Source organism: Marmota flaviventris, chromosome 4 (genome assembly GCF_047511675.1).
Source record: "Marmota flaviventris isolate mMarFla1 chromosome 4, mMarFla1.hap1, whole genome shotgun sequence".
In the NCBI taxonomy this organism is placed as follows: Eukaryota; Metazoa; Chordata; class Mammalia; order Rodentia; family Sciuridae; genus Marmota; species Marmota flaviventris.
In genome coordinates this window covers 10,451,572-10,471,671 of record NC_092501.1, presented here as the reverse complement: position 1 = coordinate 10,471,671, position 20,100 = coordinate 10,451,572, and the positions used below count along the sequence as shown (strand labels likewise).

Sequence of the window (20,100 nt, the reverse complement as noted above, 5' to 3'; positions counted from 1 at the left end):
GCTGAATTCCTCTAGAGAGGACTTTTGCCAATTGCCCGAGAGCTCTTACCTCAGGGCCACTCAAAATTAGTTTCCCACTTAAGGATTTTGGAAGATTATCTCAGAAGCATGAATTGGACACAGAAGCCCTGTGACAGTTGGCTCATAGTTACGGAGTCTCTCCACATAGCTTTAAGACAGGAGGGGGACAAGTTCCCCTGAGGTTTCCTTCTGAAGGGCAGCCTCTTGTCTTACTTCCTCTTAAGCAGGTGGTGTAGTCCTAGGGTCTGAGATTTATCTGAAGTCTTCTGTTATATTCTCCATCTGTTCTATTTTGAATGGGCCTGATACCTTGTCCCTTCACACACACACACTCACTGTGTGTCACCAAGATGCCACTGTGGAGCTCCAGGTCAGCAAGTCCCTCCCCACAGAGCCCAGCCTGGTCCAACCTGTCCATACTCCTCCCTTGTACCTTGTTCCCTTCATTTTGGGGAACCTGGCTTTCATTAATTCTTCTCTCTTTCAAGGCAGTGATATGTGTGAAATGTTTTTTTGGGGGGGTTTTATATTTCATCCAGAATTTAATTATTTCAAACAAGGTGTCTAGTCTGCCACACTGCTGCAAATAGAAGTCCTGGGTTTGGGAATTTTGTGATATTTCTGTGTTGCAAAGTGGGACTAACTTGGACTTAGAAATAGAATCCAGCATTTACACTCAGTGTTTCTAGATAACCGCCTTCTCAGCTTTACAGTTATAACACCTTGCATTTGTATGTTGAATTTCTGTTTACAAATCACTTTCACAAATGTCGAGTCTTTTGAGAGCTGGCTGACATGGCTCTTGCTATCCCCACTCAGAGACTAGACAGGATTGATGCCGGAGACCTCACTGTGATTTAGAACCCAAGTCTTCAGACACCTTCGAGAGTTCTTTTCTTGTGACAGTGCTGACTTGGATTAAATGATTTAAGAGAAGCCAGCAAGTGGATTTCAATTTGCTGCCCAGAGCAGGTCATTGCTGTGATAACTATCTTAAGAGAGATTCTGAGCCTGAAGCTGGCTTTCTGAATAAAGTCTCTTGATCAATTAGCAGTGTCTGTGAAGGTCACGGAGATGAAACTTAAGATACTTGCTTTCCCAAATGGTCCCCCAGACTTCACACACACACATGTGCGCACGTGCGCATGTGCACGTGTGCACACACACAGAAACACACACACGTCTCATATAAACATAAATCTATTGAATGTGGATGGTGTAGGCAATAGATGGAGACATCCTTTGTATATGTCAAATAATTGAGGCTCCTTGTCTGTTTATGGTCAGTTTCCTGGGTTGTGCAAGAGGAGCATAGATGATCTTTAGTCCTGAAAAGGTTGTTTTCAGAAAAAAACAAAATGGGGAAGTTTGGGATGCTGCCTCATCAACTAGATAGTCCCCTGGGGCTCCTGAGACTGGATTGTCCTGCAGTTTTCTTCAGTAACCAAAGCAGAGGCCTAGCCTAGCTCAGGACAGTAGCTGCAAGTCCAATTGCTCCCCCCTTTTCCAGTACACAATACTTAGAGAAGATTGATTGGGCTGTACAGTTGGCACCTATCTTGGACTGTGCCTGTCAGTCAAACACCCCAAGGACAGCAGATCTCCTTAAGTCTTTTTCCTGTGCAGACTGAGAGCACCAACTGTGGCTGCTAGGGGTGGGTTTAAGAGTTGGATTTCCCTAACAAATCATACAGAGCAGGTGCTGGAGCATCTCATAAAAGATGGGAGGAGTGGAGGCCACTTCTTTAGAAGACAGCAGGCAGTGACAGTCATTAGGACCCCAGGGGCTTCTCCAGGAGAGACTAATCAGATGAGCACTTTGGGCAAGTCAATGGCTACTGACTTTTTGGTGTTTTCTAAACAGGAACATTATTATTCAGATCTCACCACCTCATTTATGTTATGCTGAAGCCTTTGGAGACTCAATGAGTTATTTTTTATTGAAATAGTCTCATCATACTCCTTCCCAGGCTCTGACCAATTCCTCTTAAGGCATTAGGGAAAAGGTATTTCTTTCTTTTGAAGGGTTATTCTTTTTTTTCTTTTTTCACTTTTAGAAATGTATTTGATTATAAATTCATTATTACAGAAACCAATCAAAACAAAACGCTTGAATGACAGTATTAAATTAAAAAAATTCAACTGCATGTAATCTACAGGTGACTCTAAATCTAAGCATACAAGTGGACTGAAAGCAAAAGGGTATAAGAATGTCACCTACAGAAGTCTTTCTTACATTTATGTTTCAGATCGTCGCCACTCATCATCCATGCTGGAAAAAGGAAAAGTGATACCGAGCATTTAGACTTCCTGTAGATTAGGCTGCTCAGATGGGCAAAACCACTTCCCGTCCTCAGGACTCTTTATAGCTCTTGCCAGGAACATTTGAATCCTGATAAGCATTTTCCATCAAACAGTGTGACGTGGAAGGGGGAAGCCGTGGTGGCTTCTGTTGTTTATAAGCATTGCAGGAAAGCTGACTCCAATATCCAGTGGCTTTACCATTTGCTCACTGTGTGGCCAGCCTCCAGTGACATGATATAGTGACCCCTTGTAGTTCAGACTCTCATTTTGCAGAGAAAACCAAAGCCCAGAGGAGAAAAGAAACTTGTCCAAAATCATGGACAGAGCTTAGATAGGAACCCAAGTCTTCATCTCCACTACCACACTCCTTATGGGGTATAGACAACTAGGTTGCTACCCGCATCCTTGGCTTTAGATGGTCCTGGGGAGTTTCATTTGCATCCTGTGCAAAACATTCTCCAACATCAAGATTCAACAACACTCAATTCCCTAGTGTTGTTTTTCTCCTTCTTGGAGAAGGAGATACTAATTCTCTGAGTATAAGAGATGGAAAATGCACATAGATTGCATCATCAGAGCACAATTCTGTCTTTGGTGCCCCAAATGATACATTTGTCTGAGAAATTTATTATAATTAGCAAAAGTGAAAAGTGGTAAAAGCAAGGTCTGTCTCCCTGATTCTTATCTTATTTGTTTTTTAAAGATTTTTCTTTTTCCATGCCAATTTTCTTATTTCTCATGATCATTAAGGTCAAAGATTTTCTACTTGATTTAAAAGTCAACAGGAAGAAGGGAAAAAAACACATCATTACACTTAAGCTGAACCAATAAACAAGAGGAGAGTTGCAAATCTGTGATAATTCATCTGGGTGGTTGCACGCAAGAATTGGTGATTGCTTCTCAGTGTCACCAGGGAGGCAGGTAACCCTGGTCACGGGATGCTCTGGCCATCACCCCCTGGACCAGCTCTGTTGGTTGTGATACTCTGCTTGTCTGGTCTCATTGGCAATAGCAAGTGAGCATCTTCAATGCCAGGAACAGGGAGGGAAGCCATCCCCTTTCCCTTTCTCCCTGCTTGAGAGCATCTTTGCTTTTCCCAGCAGATCCACATATAAATATTCTTAATCAGCTCCCATGGCCAGGAAAACCTTCCACAAGCTCTGAAAGCAAGGGGCGTGTCCTCTTTCCACAAATCTTGTGTCTGCTTCCTTCCTGTTATTAGTTAAGGGGCATGTGTGCCCACCTCACATGGTGTCAGACTAGAGCGCCAAGGAATGAATTTGCAACCTAGAACAGGCAGATTCTTGTATCCTCTCACTCCTCTGGCTTGGTAGGTTTCTGCTTATATTTCTGTTGTTGGCAATGTTAGCAAGATATGAATACATTTATCGGACCTTATAATGTTCATCTTCCAAAACATTCAGTGCCTTATGTCTCCAGATACCTGCTTGGTTCTTTACTGAGCAGGAAGTCAGGCTTGTGTTTAGGAAGAGGGACAGAATCTCACACAGAATTGTTCCATGCTAGGATAAAAGGCTTCACGGTCCCCAGGTGTCTCAATTGTGTGGGTTCTAGGATAAGAAAATAGGGTGTTGCATGTTAGAGGTGGAGAATGTGTTTTTGATGGCCTTCCTGTTTTCTTGTCCCAGTTGAATTTGAATCTGAGCCTTGGTGGTTGAGAGTCCCAGGATTTCAGAGTGGGGTGGCTCAGAGGAGATTACATCCTGGTCCCAAGCCCCTTATCTCATGGCGGGGATCATATTAATTAGGTATGGCTTGGTAGATGCTGATTCTGACTGGGGTGGCAGACAAGCAAAAGACCAGAGCTTCCTTTCTTCTGGCTGGAACCATGGGGGGTGCCGAAGAGAAGAAAAAGAAGGTTCCTGCTGGGCTAGAAACTCTTAAGAAAAAGCAAAGGCATTATGCAGAGCTGAAGGTGAAGCGCCTGAGGAAGAAGTTTGCCCAAAAGATGCTTCAAAAGGCAAGGAGGAAGCTGATCTATGAAAAAGCCAAGCATTACCTCAAGGAATATAGGCAAATGTACAGAACAGAGATTCGGATGGCTAGAATGGCAAGAAAAGCCGGCAACTTCTATGTACCTGCAGAACCCAAATTGGCATTTGTTATCAGGATCAGAGGTATCAATGGTGTGAGCCCAAAGGTTCGCCTTCGCCAGATCTTCAGTGGCACCTTCGTTAAGCTCAACAAGGCTTCAGTTAACATGCTGAGGATCGTGGAACCTTACATTGCAGAGGGGTACCCAAATCTGAAATCAGTGAATGAACTCATCTACAAGTGTGGATATGGCAAAACCAATAAGAAATGAATTGCCTTGACAGATAACACTTTGATTGCTCGATCTCTTGGTAAATATGTCATCATCTGCATGGAAGATCTGATTCATGAGATCTACTCTGTTGGAAAACGCTTTAAAGAAGCAAATAACTTCCTGTGGTCCTTCAAATTATCTTCTCCGAGAGGTGAAATGAAGAAAAAAGACCACCCATTTTGTAGAAGGTGGAGATGCTGGCAACAGGGAAGACCAGATCAACAGACTTATTAGAAGGATGAACTAAGATATCTACCATGGTATTTTTTTTATCTGATCAGTTAATAAAACAGTACCTGCTCTCAAAAAATGATAATTAAAAAAAGACCAGAGCTTCCCATAGCTCAAATGTGCCTCCCAGGCAGAAGGAGTCAACTGTGAATGACATTATGTCTGTTCAATAACTGTATAAATGTCAGCAAGAAAGTGACAAGCATAAGGTTTAGCATGAAATTGGAGCTTCATCCTGTCACCTAGAAAAATAAGGGCACAAAGCAGTGCTTTGGAAATACTGTCCAAAGGCCCACGAGCATGTGTTGAAGAAGACTGGCTGCTTCCAGATGCCCACGGGCTCCCGGCCATTGCATTCAGCCATTAAGCAAGGCTGGAATCTCCTCCTCTTCAGGGAAGCAGAGACTTCCAGTATGTGGAGGGGCTATGGTGTTCATGCAAGCTTCCACCATGCCAGAGAGAACATATTAGACCTGAGCTTCAAAACATATGAGTGAAAGTGGGCCAGAGCTGGCCAGCTGAGAGTCCCCAGGGTAGCAGGGGTCAGGAGGAGGCTGGGGATGGTCTCTCTCCATAGGCCAAACACTCTTCCCCTGTTTCATCCCCTGAAGGTATCCAGAAGTGGTATTGGTTGCTTGAGTTGATGACTCTTGTGTCTTAAAGTCTCCAGGTCGGTTTTTTATGGGGACACAGACAAATTCATGTTCAGATCCACTCTGTGTTCATTGACTTTTTAAAAATCTGTTTGTTTTCTTGACAGATGCCAATTTGGCAACCCCACAGCTGCTTCTTCTCTTGGAGATTCCAATCTTGGAGACTTTAATCTATAACCCAGCAAAGCCCTGGGCTTTTCTACTCCCCACACTTAGTGTACCTAGGTAGATAGACTTGCTAATCCATCTGATTTGAATAAAGTCTACTATTCCTCCTGTGAGAGCTCAAGATGGGGCCAGTACCAACCACAGCCAACTGTCTACCTTTCCTCTTCCACTCTGACACCTCATGGGAGAATGTGGGTAAAGAGAAGGAAGGAAACAAAGTAGATGTGGATGGGAATCCAGAAGCCATTGTGCCTGCCAAGATGGCGCCAGACAGGGCCACACCACATAAATCACTTCATACGCTTCCGCCCCAGAAGCCTTCTAGAACAGGGCTGGGCAGTGCAGTGCCTCATGGCTCTTTCTAAGCACAGTCCTCAATGTATGTTGGCACCACTTTGCTGACTGAGTGCTGGCCACTGTTCAGAAGAGCTTTTGGTGCTCTTACCTCCTTCATTTTCTTGCTTTTGCTTCATTTTTATACCCAGGATAAACCTAATTTAGCTTCTATTTCAAAAAAGTGAACATGATCAAAGTATAAGGATGTATGAAAATGTCACAAAGAGCCAGTTATTTTATACAATTAATATGTGCTAATAATTATAATTAAAAATTACAGCTGTGGAAGTGTCAACACAATGTAGTGGTTAAAAAACAAATAATTAAACCAACAAAAGGTGCGGGGGAAAGCTGCACTGTGACCTTATTACTTCTGGGACTGAAGAAGTTCTGCTTTGGCATAAGCTTATATTTATATCCAAGGTGTCTTTTGAGATCTGTTATTTTCAGAGATAATTTGGAAAGGCTGCAGGCTGTTCATTATTATGTACTATAGTCATGAAAATCTTGGCCCTACAATTTAAACTCCTGCCTCTGAACCTAACATTGTACCCTAGGTATTGGCCATATTGCTACTCAATCTCGTATTTCATGGTGGCCTCAGAGTCCATTGGATAGAAACGCCACAGTTGGCTTATCTGTGCTTCTGTACCCATCACTTCCAGGTTTCCATGTTTGTAGAGAACTTTGGGCAGAGCACCTTCCAGATTTCCCCCATAGTGTACACTGTAATCTCAAGGTAGATCTTAGAGCTCTCTTATACAGACGACAGATGTGTTCTAAGCCAAGCTTTCTTAGACTGCAGTGTGCACACCGATTGCTAATGGATATTGTGCAATGCAGATGTCGTTTGGAGCGAGCCTGAGAGTCTGCATTTTCACCAAGATGCTGCAGGATTTCTGGCTGTGGCCCAGGCTTTGGGCAGTCCTTAAAGTTGCTGGTGTACTGACTCCTTGAAAGAGCTGATTTACCGAGCCGCTGTGTGAGCTGGTTACCTGTGAGCTCTTTCCTCTCAGGATTTTCTAATCAAGGAGCAAGTTTGGGGTAGTTTGGTGTCCATAGAAGCCAAGGAGCTGCAGCAGTTGGCTTCAGTGGAAGCTTCTAGGCTCAGTCATGACTGCTATCAGAGTCACCTGGGAAGCTGCACACTCCTGCACACACCTGCATTCACACATGCACAACAGGGGCCACTCGGGACCACTACAGACAGAACGTCTCACAGTGGCACCTGGCTACCAGTAGATGGTAAAGGTGTTGAAGGTGACACCATGTGCAGCCAGGGTGGAGGACCACTGTTCTAAGCCTTCAGAAACCCACCTGAAATGGCACTGAGCTCCAGCTGTGTTTTTTTCCAGCTTTTCTTTTTCTTAGTTTTTAACTGACACATAGTATTTGTCAAGATTTATGGGGTAGAATATGATAATTGGATACTTGTATACAATATGTGATGATAAGATCAGGAGAATGAGCATTTCATCTCCTCAAACATTTCTCGTTTGTTTTGGGAAACTTTAGACACCTCTGGCTATTTTGAAATATAAAATTGTTGTGGACTATTGTTACCCTACTGTGCTGTAGATCGTTAGAACTAATTCCTCCTATCTAACTGTATTTTGGTGCCCATTATCCAAGCTCTCTACCTCCTCCCCACTGCCCTCCCTAGCCTCTCTAATCTGTGAGATCAACTACATAGCTTCCACATGTGGGGAGGACATGTGGTGTCTCTTTCTGTCCCTGGCCCATTTCACATAACACCATGTCCATCCATGTCCTTTCATCCACATTTCTGCAGATGACTAGATGGCAGTCTCAGGCTATCCCCAACCTTCATGCTTTTGACAATGGATTTGGCATAGCCATGAGTTGTGTTTTCAATTCCAAGAAACAACGGCTGTTATTTCTATGAGAAAACAAGATCCGTCTCACTGGCTTCTCCATCGAGCTCTGCTCCTCCATAGCATTCCAAGTTCCATCTTCATGAACGCCATCACTGCACACTGTCTCACTAACCAAAAATCTGGGCCTCATCTCTGTTTTGACTCTCCCTTACCCTTCAAATCTAAGCAGTCCTCCAAGTCTTTTGTTCTTTATGCACTTTTTTTCTTGTAGAGGGTAACACTTTATATTAGAATTACCCACCAGGATGACCACTGTCCTTCCACCAGAATCTGAGCCCTTGGAGGGCAGAGAACATCTCTTGCTTCTTTTCATCCCTCCCACCCAGCACAGTGCCTGCCCAGCACACACTGGATACCCACTAAACCATTGTCCACTGAGTGAATAAAATGTAGCAGGTGCTCACCTGCAGGCCTAGAAGTCCAGCCTCGTGGTTGGAAGTCTGTTCCAGTGTCGCAGCAGGAGTGTGAGCTGCCTAGAGGCTGCCACCATGGCTTGGCCCTGGGATGTCAGGATGGCAGACAGGATGCCCAGGAGAACTTGCCGCTCTCCACCTACTGGAGTAACACCTGTTGTTTTTCTTTGGCAGTTGCCTTCTCGGGCCTTGGTTTCACGACATTCTACCTGGCAGGCAAGCTGCACTGCTTCACCGAGAGTGGGCGGGGGAAGAGCTGGCGGCTCTGTGCCGCCATCTTGCCCCTGTACTGTGCCATGATGATCGCGCTGTCCCGCATGTGTGACTACAAGCATCACTGGCAAGGTGAGTCCCTGCCCAGGGCCTGCCCATCCTCATGGCAATCCCCTCTTCCTCCTCCTCCTCCATGGATGGGTATAGAGATTGCACCTAACTGGGGAGGAGGAATAAGTGCCCAACATTAGAAACTGGGGTGGGTATGGTTTTGAAGCCAAGGTACCTGTTCAAGTGGGTTCTGACCTTCATGTTGCTCTTGCTAGGACAGAATCGGAACTCTTCTTTTGCTGTCTGTTCCGAGAGACTTTTCTCAAGTCCTGCCAAGATGTTAGGCATTTGGTAGTCACCTTAGCCTTAGACTCCAGTGGGACTTCCCTGCTGGGTCACTTGACTCAGTCCTCAGACTTGGTGCCAAGTGTTTTCTGGCTCTTTTCCCATATCAAGTACAGTCTACAAGGATGTATTTCTCACCCTGGATCCTGTTCCAAAGAGTGTATCCAGCCCAAGGACAACCCCAGCAGTGTTCTTAGCAGCACTTGCAAGGCTGGGTGAGGTGGCCTCTATGTGTTAGTCCTGGGATGTTTTTAAAATCTGAATCACATAAAACAAGTGAGGGACTTGTTCCTGGAATATAACTAAACCCTGCTATGTCCCCATGCAGGTGAACTATAGCTCACAGTCTGCTTGGAAGACAGCCATCATCTGCCCCAGCAAACAGGGAACAGAGAGAGGACATCCATAGAGGGTGTGGCCTCCAGGGGCAGCAAGATCTAGGGCAGCATTTCCCAGATGCCAGTCCTTAGATCCTCTTGATCCTGAGCCAGGAGTTTGACTCAGGGTGGGGTGAGGTTCTCTGGGGTGCTGGTCAGGAATCTCCACGGTTATCACGCAAGCCTGTCCTTTCTGTAGTCAGAGAAGCGTTGGTTTAGAGTTCCACTGCCCATGTCACTTAGCAAAGTAAGTGCACCTGCCTTCCCCACCCAGACTGTGGCCCCAACCTCCTCCCTTTCCTTTGTACTGCTACTACATTTTCCCCTCCTCCCTCTTCCCTGCTTCTCAAGCTAGCTGCCTTGTGGGGCCACCCTCTTCTCTCCCCTCCAGCAGTTGGTTCCTATAGTAAGGGCCCAGTAGAGGCCAGAGATGAGGACAACTGCTGGCTGAGGGCACCTTCTCTCTATCTTCTCTAGGGGCTTCTTCCTCCTCTCAGTGCTGCCTCGGTTTCTCCTACCCCCTCCCAGCTGTAGGTCCACCCTCCTGGATCTCATGCCCTGGGTGTCATGTGTCTCCAGCAACAGCGTTGACTTGGAGGGTGCAGGGTAAAGGGAAGAGGGGCTGACGCATGGTTTAAACAGGTGATGCACCAGGCATGAACGAGGTCTGAGGGCCTCTGGGGAGGTGGTCAGGAGGGGACCCCAGGACTCTGGCCTGAGCCTGCCCTCATTATTCACCCAATGACTTGGATGAAGTTCTAGATGATATAAGTCCACATCACAAGAAAGAAGGAAGGAGAGAATCACTGGGCTAACAGCAGTTGGCATACCAATGGTGCCCTGGGAACTGTGGATGTTTCCCATAGAATCATGTTGTCCCTGTGGTTAGGTCATCTGCCCATGAAGAGTTGTATGAGCCAAACAGCCCTATATAGATCGCTTCTCATGCATCCCTGTGAAGCACATTTTTTATGAGCATAGGAACTATAATCCCTGAATATTTCACAGTGCTGTTTCATGGATTGAATGAAATAATGGACCCAAAAGTACTTTGTAAATGGAAATGTCCTACATGAATGCAAATTGGTATCACCATTCCTTAGCGCATTGTTTCTAAGGAGACCATGTTGTGTTTCCCAAACAACTGGTTTGGAGCATGATCTATTTGTGAGCTGTGAATACTGGGTTTTCACTTTTACTCAACCCCTTTGGACTTGGGAAATGATCAAGAGTTTAAAATTGGATAGACTTTTCCTTTATTGGAGGTTGTAAGAGCCCTTGTGTAGTGACCTTGTACTAAAAATCTAAGACGTGAGGTTGGTCTTTCTTGAACACTCTGTGACCCTAACCTGATCTGTTACTGTTTACTCTGTGGCTGAGCAATGTGGCCACCATGGAAGAATGGGGATCTTGGCTTTAGGGGCTGATGGATTCAAGATGCAGTTGGTGTGCCCAGGGTCTGCTGACAACCGGGACTTCAAAACAGGTCTGTCCAAGAGGAACAGAAAGGAAGTTTGGGCAGTGGAGAAACACTGTGACCACTCCAAGGGAAAAGCAAAGCAAGAGAAATAATGTTTAGTGATGCTGAGGGCCATGCTGGTGGAGGAGTAAGGTGGCACTGTGTGATGGTAGACCTCTGCAGCCAACCTGGACTTGCATGAGTTGGTTCAGGTCAGGGGTATGTTCCCAGTGCCAGCCCAGCTCTGCCACAGTCTGTTCAGCTTGCTCCCCTGGAGTCAGCCAGGGAAAGAACATGCCTTTTCTTGGATCCTCTTATGGACTCTGAGTCAGGCTTACTTTACCTGAGTCTCATTTATGAGGCCATCACTGTCCACACTGGTTGTAGGGATGGAGAGGTTGACCGGACATTTGTCAATGTCTAGAGACATCCTTATGGTTGTTACAACGTTGGGGTGATGCTCCTGGCATCTCATGGGTAGAGGGTTAAAGCTAAGGACTATAATACTGAACATCCTACGAGCCCCTTCTCACAGCCCCAAGGTCAGTTCTGCCAAGATTGAGATCCTGATCCACATCACGCCAAAGCCCTATCTTTCTTTCCCTTGTTTCATGGTAAGAAGCAACAATGTTCTGGGAATGAGAAATTTTATTCATTCAACACTCAGTTATATCTAAATATTTTTTAAGGATTTGGCAAAGATTTTTGTTTCTCATTAAGTTTTTAAGTAGATGCATTTGCTTACAATAAAGCTGTTGTTAAGAGCACACAAAAGTTGAGCACAAACAATAAGATTAAATTCAGCAGTCCACTGTGATGGGGACCAAGAGACCAAGTAGGTGCTTCCGACAGAAAACTGACCATCAGGGTAATGACCTGACAGGCAGAGGCCTTGGTCCTCACACTGGAAAAAAAAACAAAACTGTTTAGTGTATGAACTGTTTCATGGAGTTTGTAGCTGCACCTTGGCTTCTATTTATTACTTAATAGTTTGCGTAGTTAAGTGGTCTTTACAGATAACCTGCATCCATTTAAATTAAACACTTATTTTCTACAATAAAGAGATTATAAGGCCACAGTGTTTCTTTTGGACAAATCCCTTAATATAGTGATCTTACTGTCAATCTTCTTCAGTCTTTCAAAATATAAAGTATTTTAACTTAAGGCTATAGATAATTTTTAAGTACTACATACATCATGACTATTAAAATTACTTTTAGTATTTATATCTAATGTGCCAAGAAAACTTACTACCAGATTCTTACAGTAGATATTAATCAGTCTGACATGCTTATTAATTGATCCCATAAGTAATTATAGGTCAGCATGATTTTAGTGTCTGTTCTTTGATGTTCCTAAATCTGGAATGCAGTATTTACAGAACAGATAAACCCACGCTGTGCAGCCACCCAGGCATCCTGATAGCTTTTCCAATAGCCGTCACAAGCTCAGGTGTAGATCCCCTCTATGTGAATGACGTTAGATCCGATTCTTCATCAGAAGGTGATGGTGGAGGTTGTTGGGTGCTCCTGATATAGGTCCCCAGTCCCATGGCCAGCAGCTGAGAGCAGCAGAGGTGGAAGAGCTCTTAGGGTTCTAAGAATTTCTGCTTGGGAAAAGCCCCTGTCTTCATAAGTCTCATCCAGAGAGCTCCCTGTGCTCTTTAAGGAGGAACTCCCTGGGGAGGAGATTCCCTGCCAACTTGACCAATCCCATATCCAATCTGAGTTTTCCTTTAAGATGCTTTCGACTTCTTTCCTTCTCTCAGTGTAATCTTGCTCGGCCTGACAGCTGCACTCTTCCCTCCCGGGCCGTGGTACCTATTGCAGAAGCTGTAGTCTGGGGGTGAGGAGGGCTCACATGAGAACCCTCAGAGCCACTCTGTCCAGAAAGGTGCTGGGCATCCCGCAGTGTGTTCTCCACGTCGCCATTATAAACAGCAGCAGAGGCTGGAAGGCCGCTCCATTCCCACCACTGCTAAAGCTGGTCCGCCCAGGAGCCCTGTAGTTCTCCTGCAGCAGCCGGAAGGCAGCAAGGCTGCAGGTCCACAGTGGGGCTGCACCGGCTGCAGCTGCACCTGGGCCGCCCTGCAGGGGAGGGCCTGCGCCCAGGCCTGCCCCTCAGCACCCAAGGCACAGTTTAGAGAGGAATCCAGTTTCCTGGGTGGAGAAGGTGTGAACAGCTAGGCCTCCAACTGCTGTGGCCGGAGCCTGATGAGATAAACTACTACTTTTTCTTTCATGGACTGAGCTGCCCCCATGGGCAGGGGCCATCTATTGGGCTGGAAATTTGTATAGAGCCCAGTGGGCATCAGTACTGCCCAAGGCCCTCTCGTCATTGACTTCAGTCATTAATTAATTAATAATCAACATTAATGGTTAGGAGGTTTTCTGACTTCATTTCAAGTTTGATTTAAGCAATAGAGCCCAATGTGGAAATACATCTGATTGCTCCATTGCATATTCACATCCAATAAATAGCCCATAATCTCAAATGACTTGCTCTGTTGGTTATCCTGATTATTTTCTGTTTTTTTCTCTTCTTTCTTTTTTTTTTTTTTTTTCGTGCCCCCTGGCACACTCCAAATACACAAGTATGCTGTTTTATTAAATGAGGGAAATATAGGGGCACAGGCATAGGGAGGGGCAGGTGTGACTTTTAACAAAACTTGTCTGGACACAGAACCAGCTGGACTGATGCTAACTCTGTGTGGCTGGCCCCGTGTCTATGATGCACTACTTTCAGGTCCACTGGAAGCAGGGAGTTGACAGGTGTCGCCTTGGAGAGGGGCTCGTCTCTGTGTTTCACTGGGTGTTTTAGCTCTAAAACCTGCACCATTCCTGAGCAAGGCAGCAGCAGAGGAAGAGCAGGTCTCTGGCCAGCGTCTGCTGCTTCTCACACTTGTGCCTGTGGTCTCTGGCCAGGGGACAGTCCTAGATGGCAGTGGCAGGAGACTGTTTTTTGCCTGATTGTGGGACAGGATGATGAGCCCCCACTGAGACCCTGCATCTGGATCCAGGTTCTCCTTGTGGGATTTGGGCTTGGGCAGCAAGCTGTTTTCTTGCATCATAGGTCTTTGAAGCCGTCCTGGGTGCCTAAGTGGAGTTTCATTATTGGAAAGAGGCAGTCACTTGTTCCCACTCAGGCCAAGGGCCAGCTGAGGGTGGGAAGCCCCCACGTCCCTCTTGGAGACCCCATATGGGCGTTTTCAACATGGCCGCCCGTGCCTTCACCTTGCTTCCCTGACTGGGCTGTGAGAGTGATCTGAAATGAACTTCCATGTAGTGACCAGAATTCAGGAGATTATCAGTCCTACCAATGCAGGTGTGCGGAGGGGGGCCCTGGCCACTGTACTGGACTGTTGCGTGTGCCACAGAAGATTGTCAGCTTCAGCATAGCCAGGCAGAGGCTGTTCCCTCTGGAGAAACCCTTGTCAAAGCTTCATGGTGCTCTGTAACGCCCAGGTCTCTCGTGGGTTCTCCTTCCTTCCCCTCTGCCTGTCTTTCTGTCTCTCACAGCTGAGGGACACACAGATAACCAGGCCTCCCTTGGGCCCTCAGAAGCAGTCTCTAAATGAGGTGACTTGAAAAGGGTCTCTCAGAGCTCTGTTACTGCCCCCACCAGCCCTGGGTACAGCAGACTCCCGAGGCTCACTCTCGGGCATCCTCGGTCCCCTGTGACTGACCTCACCTGGTTTCCCCCCACAGTCGCTGCCCTGTGTAGGTGACTATGAAGAGGCAGCCCAGGTCTAGACAGAACCACTCAGCCGCAGCCGAGTGGCCGTCTGAGACTGCAGGGTGCACAGGTGGTAGCCTACAGTGGGAGTGGGGTCCTGCTCCACACGGGGGGCTCGTGGAACCACAAAGGAACATGGGAGTGCTGTGACGTCCTTGCATCCTACAAAGATACCGCCACCCTGTTAAAAGACGGCCTTCCTTAGTTCAGGTTCACCAAGCCCTTCTTCCCCAAGTGCTCTTGTGTACTCTCCCCTCTGCCTGGAAACCTTGGGCGCTCTCCTTGCCTCCTGTTCCGCACTTCCCCTGGCTGATTCTGGCACATCCTGCAGGTCTTAACCCGTGGGGGGCATCCCAAGCAGAGCCCCACACCCTCCAGCCCAGCCCAGTCCACTGCAGGCTGCACTGTGTGGTGCATTGCAGCTGCAGAGCACGGCTGAGCTGCTCAGGAATTCTGAGCTCCTGTTGCTTTACAATCCAGTGAGTGACAAATGTTTTTTAAATTCATTATAAGTTTATTTTAAACGCTATGAAAATAAGGCTGAGCTCAGGAGGTGGACACTCTGGGCGGCCTGGGTGCTGTGTGTGCGGTACAGATGTGTTGAGAGAACAGCAGAGCTAGGTAAGGGGGCAGCAGGGAGGATCGGAAGTCCCCTGGCAGTGTCAGGGAGGGACATGAGAGGACAGCATGAGAAGAGCAGAGGTGGGGACTGTGTCCTGGGTCTTACTTGGACGTGCTCTACGGCACTGTCTTTAGAGGAAGCATTATTAGATCACCATCACAGCTCAGGGAGGTGGGGATTGAGACCTCCATTTGGTCTGAGAGAGGTGAAGAGACTGGCCCTGGCAGGGGCTGGGGATTCCTCAGCAGGAAGATTCTTGAGTCAGGGCTGATAGGCATGGGGACCCTCCAGGCCCCGGTGCCTCTGCAGGGCCCACAGTGCCTCTCGGGATGAGTAGGTATTGGCCTGCTACCCGCCCGTGGCCTCCGGCCTCCCCGATGTCCCTGCTTTCACCTTGATGGCTGCTCCGTAGGGCCGAGCAGATGCCCAGATGTGCCCCTGGGCTTTCTGCCTGTTGGCAGCGAGGCGGCCATAACCACATCCATCTGTTGTTTAGATTTTTACTCCCAGGGCAGGAAGCTGGGGCAATTATTCAGTCTCTTCTTTGACCAGAGAACCTCAGTGTGGCCTACGGAGGTGGACCCAGGGCACCGCACTCCTGGACCTCTCCCTCAGGAGGCCCTGCTCACCAGCAGGTGCCTGTTCAGTGTTCCTGTGTTGCAGATGAAACGACAGAGGAACAGGGTGGGAAAGGGGCTCACCCAAGGACACCCAGGACAGCAGCCAGTCCGGCCTGTCACTGAGCATCCATTTCCATCAGCAAACTTAGTTCTGCTGTGAGCAAGTATTGATCCAGTGTAGAGGGAACCGCAGCCATGGCCCTGTCCTCACAGCCTTCTGAGTCCAGTGTTAAATGTCCCTCATCTGCACAGCTTGATGTTGTTCCCCACTGTGCTGCACGGGTGCTCAAAGTGTACACCTGGGAGACTTGGTCCATGGCAGGGGTCAGGTAGGGACTGCGCTGCATGGGGACATACAATTGAGCTCTGAAACATGAATAAAAATTGAAAGCAGGGTAAGGAGAAGGGATTTGCAAGAGTCCAGGATAAGGAAAGCACCTTTGGGTCCTGAAAGGGGAAGAGGCAAGTGTACTTGAGCAACTGATAGGAAGACAGTGAGTGGGAGGGAGGGCTGGGGCTGGTGGCAGGGCCAGGGGAACAGTTTTGAATGACACAGGGGCTTGGGTAGCTCTCTAGGAGCAGGCAAGGACTCTGCCAGCAAGAGAACAGCTCCGTCTGTTTGCACTTGAGCGGTCATCACCAGCTGCTCTCCATACTCTGGTCACCAGAGCAGCGGCTGTGCCCTTCTCTGAACCGTTCAGGCTGCCATCACAGAAATTTCTAAAACAAAAGAGCTTTTCTTTTACTTATTACCTCTTTATTTGTTTTCCTATTGTAGGTCAGTAAATTGAAATGCACTATGTGGTTGAATTTATTTAAAATAACTTAAAGCTATGTATTATAGGATGTTTATGTTTTTCTATTAGCCTACTAGAAATGCTGAAGGTAGAGGCAATTCTAGGAAAGATAATGAAATAGAGAAATATTCCCTCTCCTCAGAAGTTATTCTAATTGATCTAAACAGAGCCTGGATACCTGTAACAGAATCATAAAAAGGCTGATAAATGTGATGCACATTATCTACATTGAGCTGGTTTTTTTGGAAAGATACATTTCTTCAATAAACTCTCAAAATTTCCCCCACAGGAGATGCCAGAGAATTATCTTGTGACTTAAACTGAAGTCTCTGAACAGGGTGTAACTTCCTGGGAAGGCTGGGAACTTATGCCCTGAACACTGATCATTAGGGAGCCCTGTGGCCCCTCAACAGAGCCCAGGTGGACACTCCCTTCCGCCCATGGGCCTGCTGCACTGTGAAAGCTGGGATCTCAGAGGCAGGTACTTAGGATGCCTGGAATGAGCTGACCCAATCTAGCGCAGCACTGTGGGCCTGCACAGGCTGCAGAATGAGGACCCTGAGCTTCCAGTCCAGTGAGTTTGGGGGAAACAGGGCAGATGCTAGTTCCCACAAGAGGCTTGTATGATTATACAAGATAATAAATGTAATAATGGAAATCCCCAATGAAGGCAGCTGAACATGTCAGAAACCTTAATAAAAGTCTAAATTTCTTTTGATGGGGAGGTTCTCCATCATGCCAGGATATTTTGGCAAGAATAATCCATAGAGACAACTTAGAGCCTTTTGCACACACACACACACACACACACACACACACACACACACTGAGTGAGGCCTGGTTTCATGGGGTCGCTGTTGGGCACCAGCTGTATGCCTTCCTTGGTGAATGGCTGCTCCCTGTGGTGGTGGAGAGACCTATCTTGCCTGCACAGGGGCCCCATCCCTGCCTCAGCTGCTGTCTGTCACCTCCTCAACTTGATGAGATATGCAGCTCTTTGGAGGGGTGAGGTCCCCTCCTGCAGTGGTCTACTGACTGTGCCAACCCTGGCATGTTGCAGATGCTTTATTCACTTTGTGACTTTGTGTCACAGACAGGGTTCATTTTGTCCCTAGGAAACCACTTACCTGGAAGCAGAGACCAGCACACCTGCTGCATTTTTGTGGTGCACCAGCAGGATCTCAGGACTCCAATGAGACCCACCTAGAAAAAAGAAAAGTCAGCCCCCACGGGTACAGGCATTTAGATGTTATCGAGATGGCTGGTAATCTTTCAGAATTTAAAATTGTTCTTCAAAGTCAGCAATAAGGGCTGGGGTTGTGGTTCTGTGGTAGAGTACTTGCCTAGCATGTGTGAGGCACTGGGTTTGATTCTCAGCACTGCATATAAATAAATAAATAACATAAAGGTCCATCAACATCCAAAAACATTTTTTTTAAGTCAGGAATAAGATCTAAATTCTTACAATGCTCAGATGTGAGTTAAAGAAATAAAAGGGGCGAGAGAATCAGGTACTCACTTACAGGTACGTGCTAGGAGAGATGGCAGTTTGCAGAGACCACAGGTTCGCACCTACAGAAAACCAGTCCCCGGAGCAGGTGGGAAAAGTGCGTCCTGGAAAACTCCACTGGCCACGTGTAAATGAAGAGTAACGCCTTCCTCCCTTTGCTCTTCCTAGATTCGTTCGTGGGCGGCGTGATTGGCCTCATCTTTGCATACATCTGCTACAGACAGCACTACCCGCCGCTGGCCAACACGGCCTGCCATAAGCCCTACGTCAGCCTGCGCGTGCCCACCTCGCTGAAGAAGGAGGAGAGGCCCACGGCGGACAGCGCGCCCAGCTTGCCCCTGGAGGGGATCACCGAAGGCCCCGTATGATGAGTGTCCCGGGAGATGGACGCTGAGCCCCGGGCTCGCTCTTCCCCCCAACGCCGTAACACGGTGGCAGAGGTTTTCTGTAGTGTGTTTCTCATCCATTATTTCTCCAAGTTTCCCTTCTGCTTCCATTTTGCCGACGGTCTTCGTGCCACTCTCGAGGTCTCCTTTCAACGTTTTCGAGTTTGCAAGGTCAAGACACCGGAAGCGCTCTCTGAAGACCAGGGAAGGGCTGCAGGGGCGGGTGGGCGTGGCTGGCCGCTTCCCTCCACCTGGTGTTCGCCATAGCGATCGCCTTCCTCCTCCTTCATGGTTGTAAATCACAATAAAACCTCCCACCTGGAAGACGCGCGTCCAGTGTGGCGAAGTCATTCGCAGCTGCAGGGGGTTTCACAGCGCAGCCCAAAGCCAGCTCTGTCCATGGGGGTCCGGCGGCTGCACCGGGGAGCAAAGGCTCCCGTCCCAGCGCGTGTCCGTGAAGTGGGTTTGAAACGCAGAGCGACGGTCTTAGCATTCCCCGCACTTTTTGCATCACTTATTTAGAAAGATTTGAGCTGAATACCTCCATGCACAGACCTCTGCCAAGAACAATAAAAACAAAGAAGCACGAGCGCTTGTGTCAGCGGGGAGGCCACGGAGCTCCGGGCTCTGGGTGCAGGTCCTTCCAGCCTTACCATCTAGGTCTGGGAGCCTGCGCTGTAGCTCAGCCTCTTACAGAAAATTCCACTGCACCCAGGGAAGGTGCCACTGATCTCCCAGATGGGAAAATCAGTTGCCACCTAAGGGTGTGGCTGCATGACCCCTGGAGGACAAAGGCAGCTCCAGGGCGAGAGGTTCGTCTACCTCCTGTAGGTCAGCTGCTGATGTGTCAGTTTAGAGCCAGCAGGTGTCTTCCCTAGGTCATCTCTACTGTGAGTCGGCCCTGGAGCCATGCACCACCTTGTGAAGACCTCCTTCAGTGGACTCCGGTCCTGTCCAGCTGTAGTGCCTCCAAACTGCTTTCGCCCAAAGCTGCCATGATGGTCTCACAAGTGTGGGGAGGGAAGGGAGGGCCCCAATTGACGTCCATCAAGGTCAAACCATTGACTTGTATCTATGACAACAGCTAACAACTTTGAGAGCAACTTCGAAAATGAATGAGAGGTATTTTAAAAGTTAGATCATAGTCAGTCATAACATGTAACTTTAAATCCAGATCTAAAATTCGTATAAAATTACAAAATTAATAGGTAGTTAATAAAAACTACAATGTTCAAAAATAGAAATGTGGGAAAAGGAACTACCATGGGGTGGGGGTAGGGGGGCAGCCCGATATGTGCTTACACTTTTTGATTCTAGTTTTTTCTAAGTTTTGCAATATTAAGCAGAAGGAAGAGTTAGACTTAAGTTAATGGTCAATTAAAATTCTGGACCATGAAGTGGAAACTTAATATCCATAGTTAACATTTTAAGATTAATGGCCAGGAAGAACTCTGCAAAGTAACAAAAAAACAGAATATTGTTAATGCTGATCATTAGACCAAAGGCCCCCAAATAGGCTGTGTAAAAGCTTTGATTAGAATTAAAAAGGATGTGACAACATGAACGTGAGGCAGGATCCTTGGGAGCCATAGTTAACAGCATACGCCAGCCCACAGAGGCAGGTGTTTTGTG

At 47.3% G+C, this 20,100-nt stretch overlaps 1 protein-coding gene and 1 pseudogene across 1 annotated transcript in view; both read left to right on the top strand.

The window, feature by feature from the left end:
* The window catches only part of Plpp4 (phospholipid phosphatase 4), a 71,484-nt gene extending 53,034 nt beyond the window's left edge, over positions 1 to 18,450 (top strand). Inside the window, exons 5-6 of the mRNA XM_027930261.2 lie at positions 8,528 to 8,698; positions 18,251 to 18,450. Of these exons, the coding sequence (XP_027786062.2) occupies positions 8,528 to 8,698; positions 18,251 to 18,450 (371 nt within the window). The remainder of the gene's footprint in view (positions 1 to 8,527; positions 8,699 to 18,250) is intronic.
* Positions 4,175 to 4,964, top strand: LOC114088589 (large ribosomal subunit protein uL30 pseudogene; annotated as a pseudogene).
* Positions 18,451 to 20,100: the final 1,650 nt, after the last annotated feature.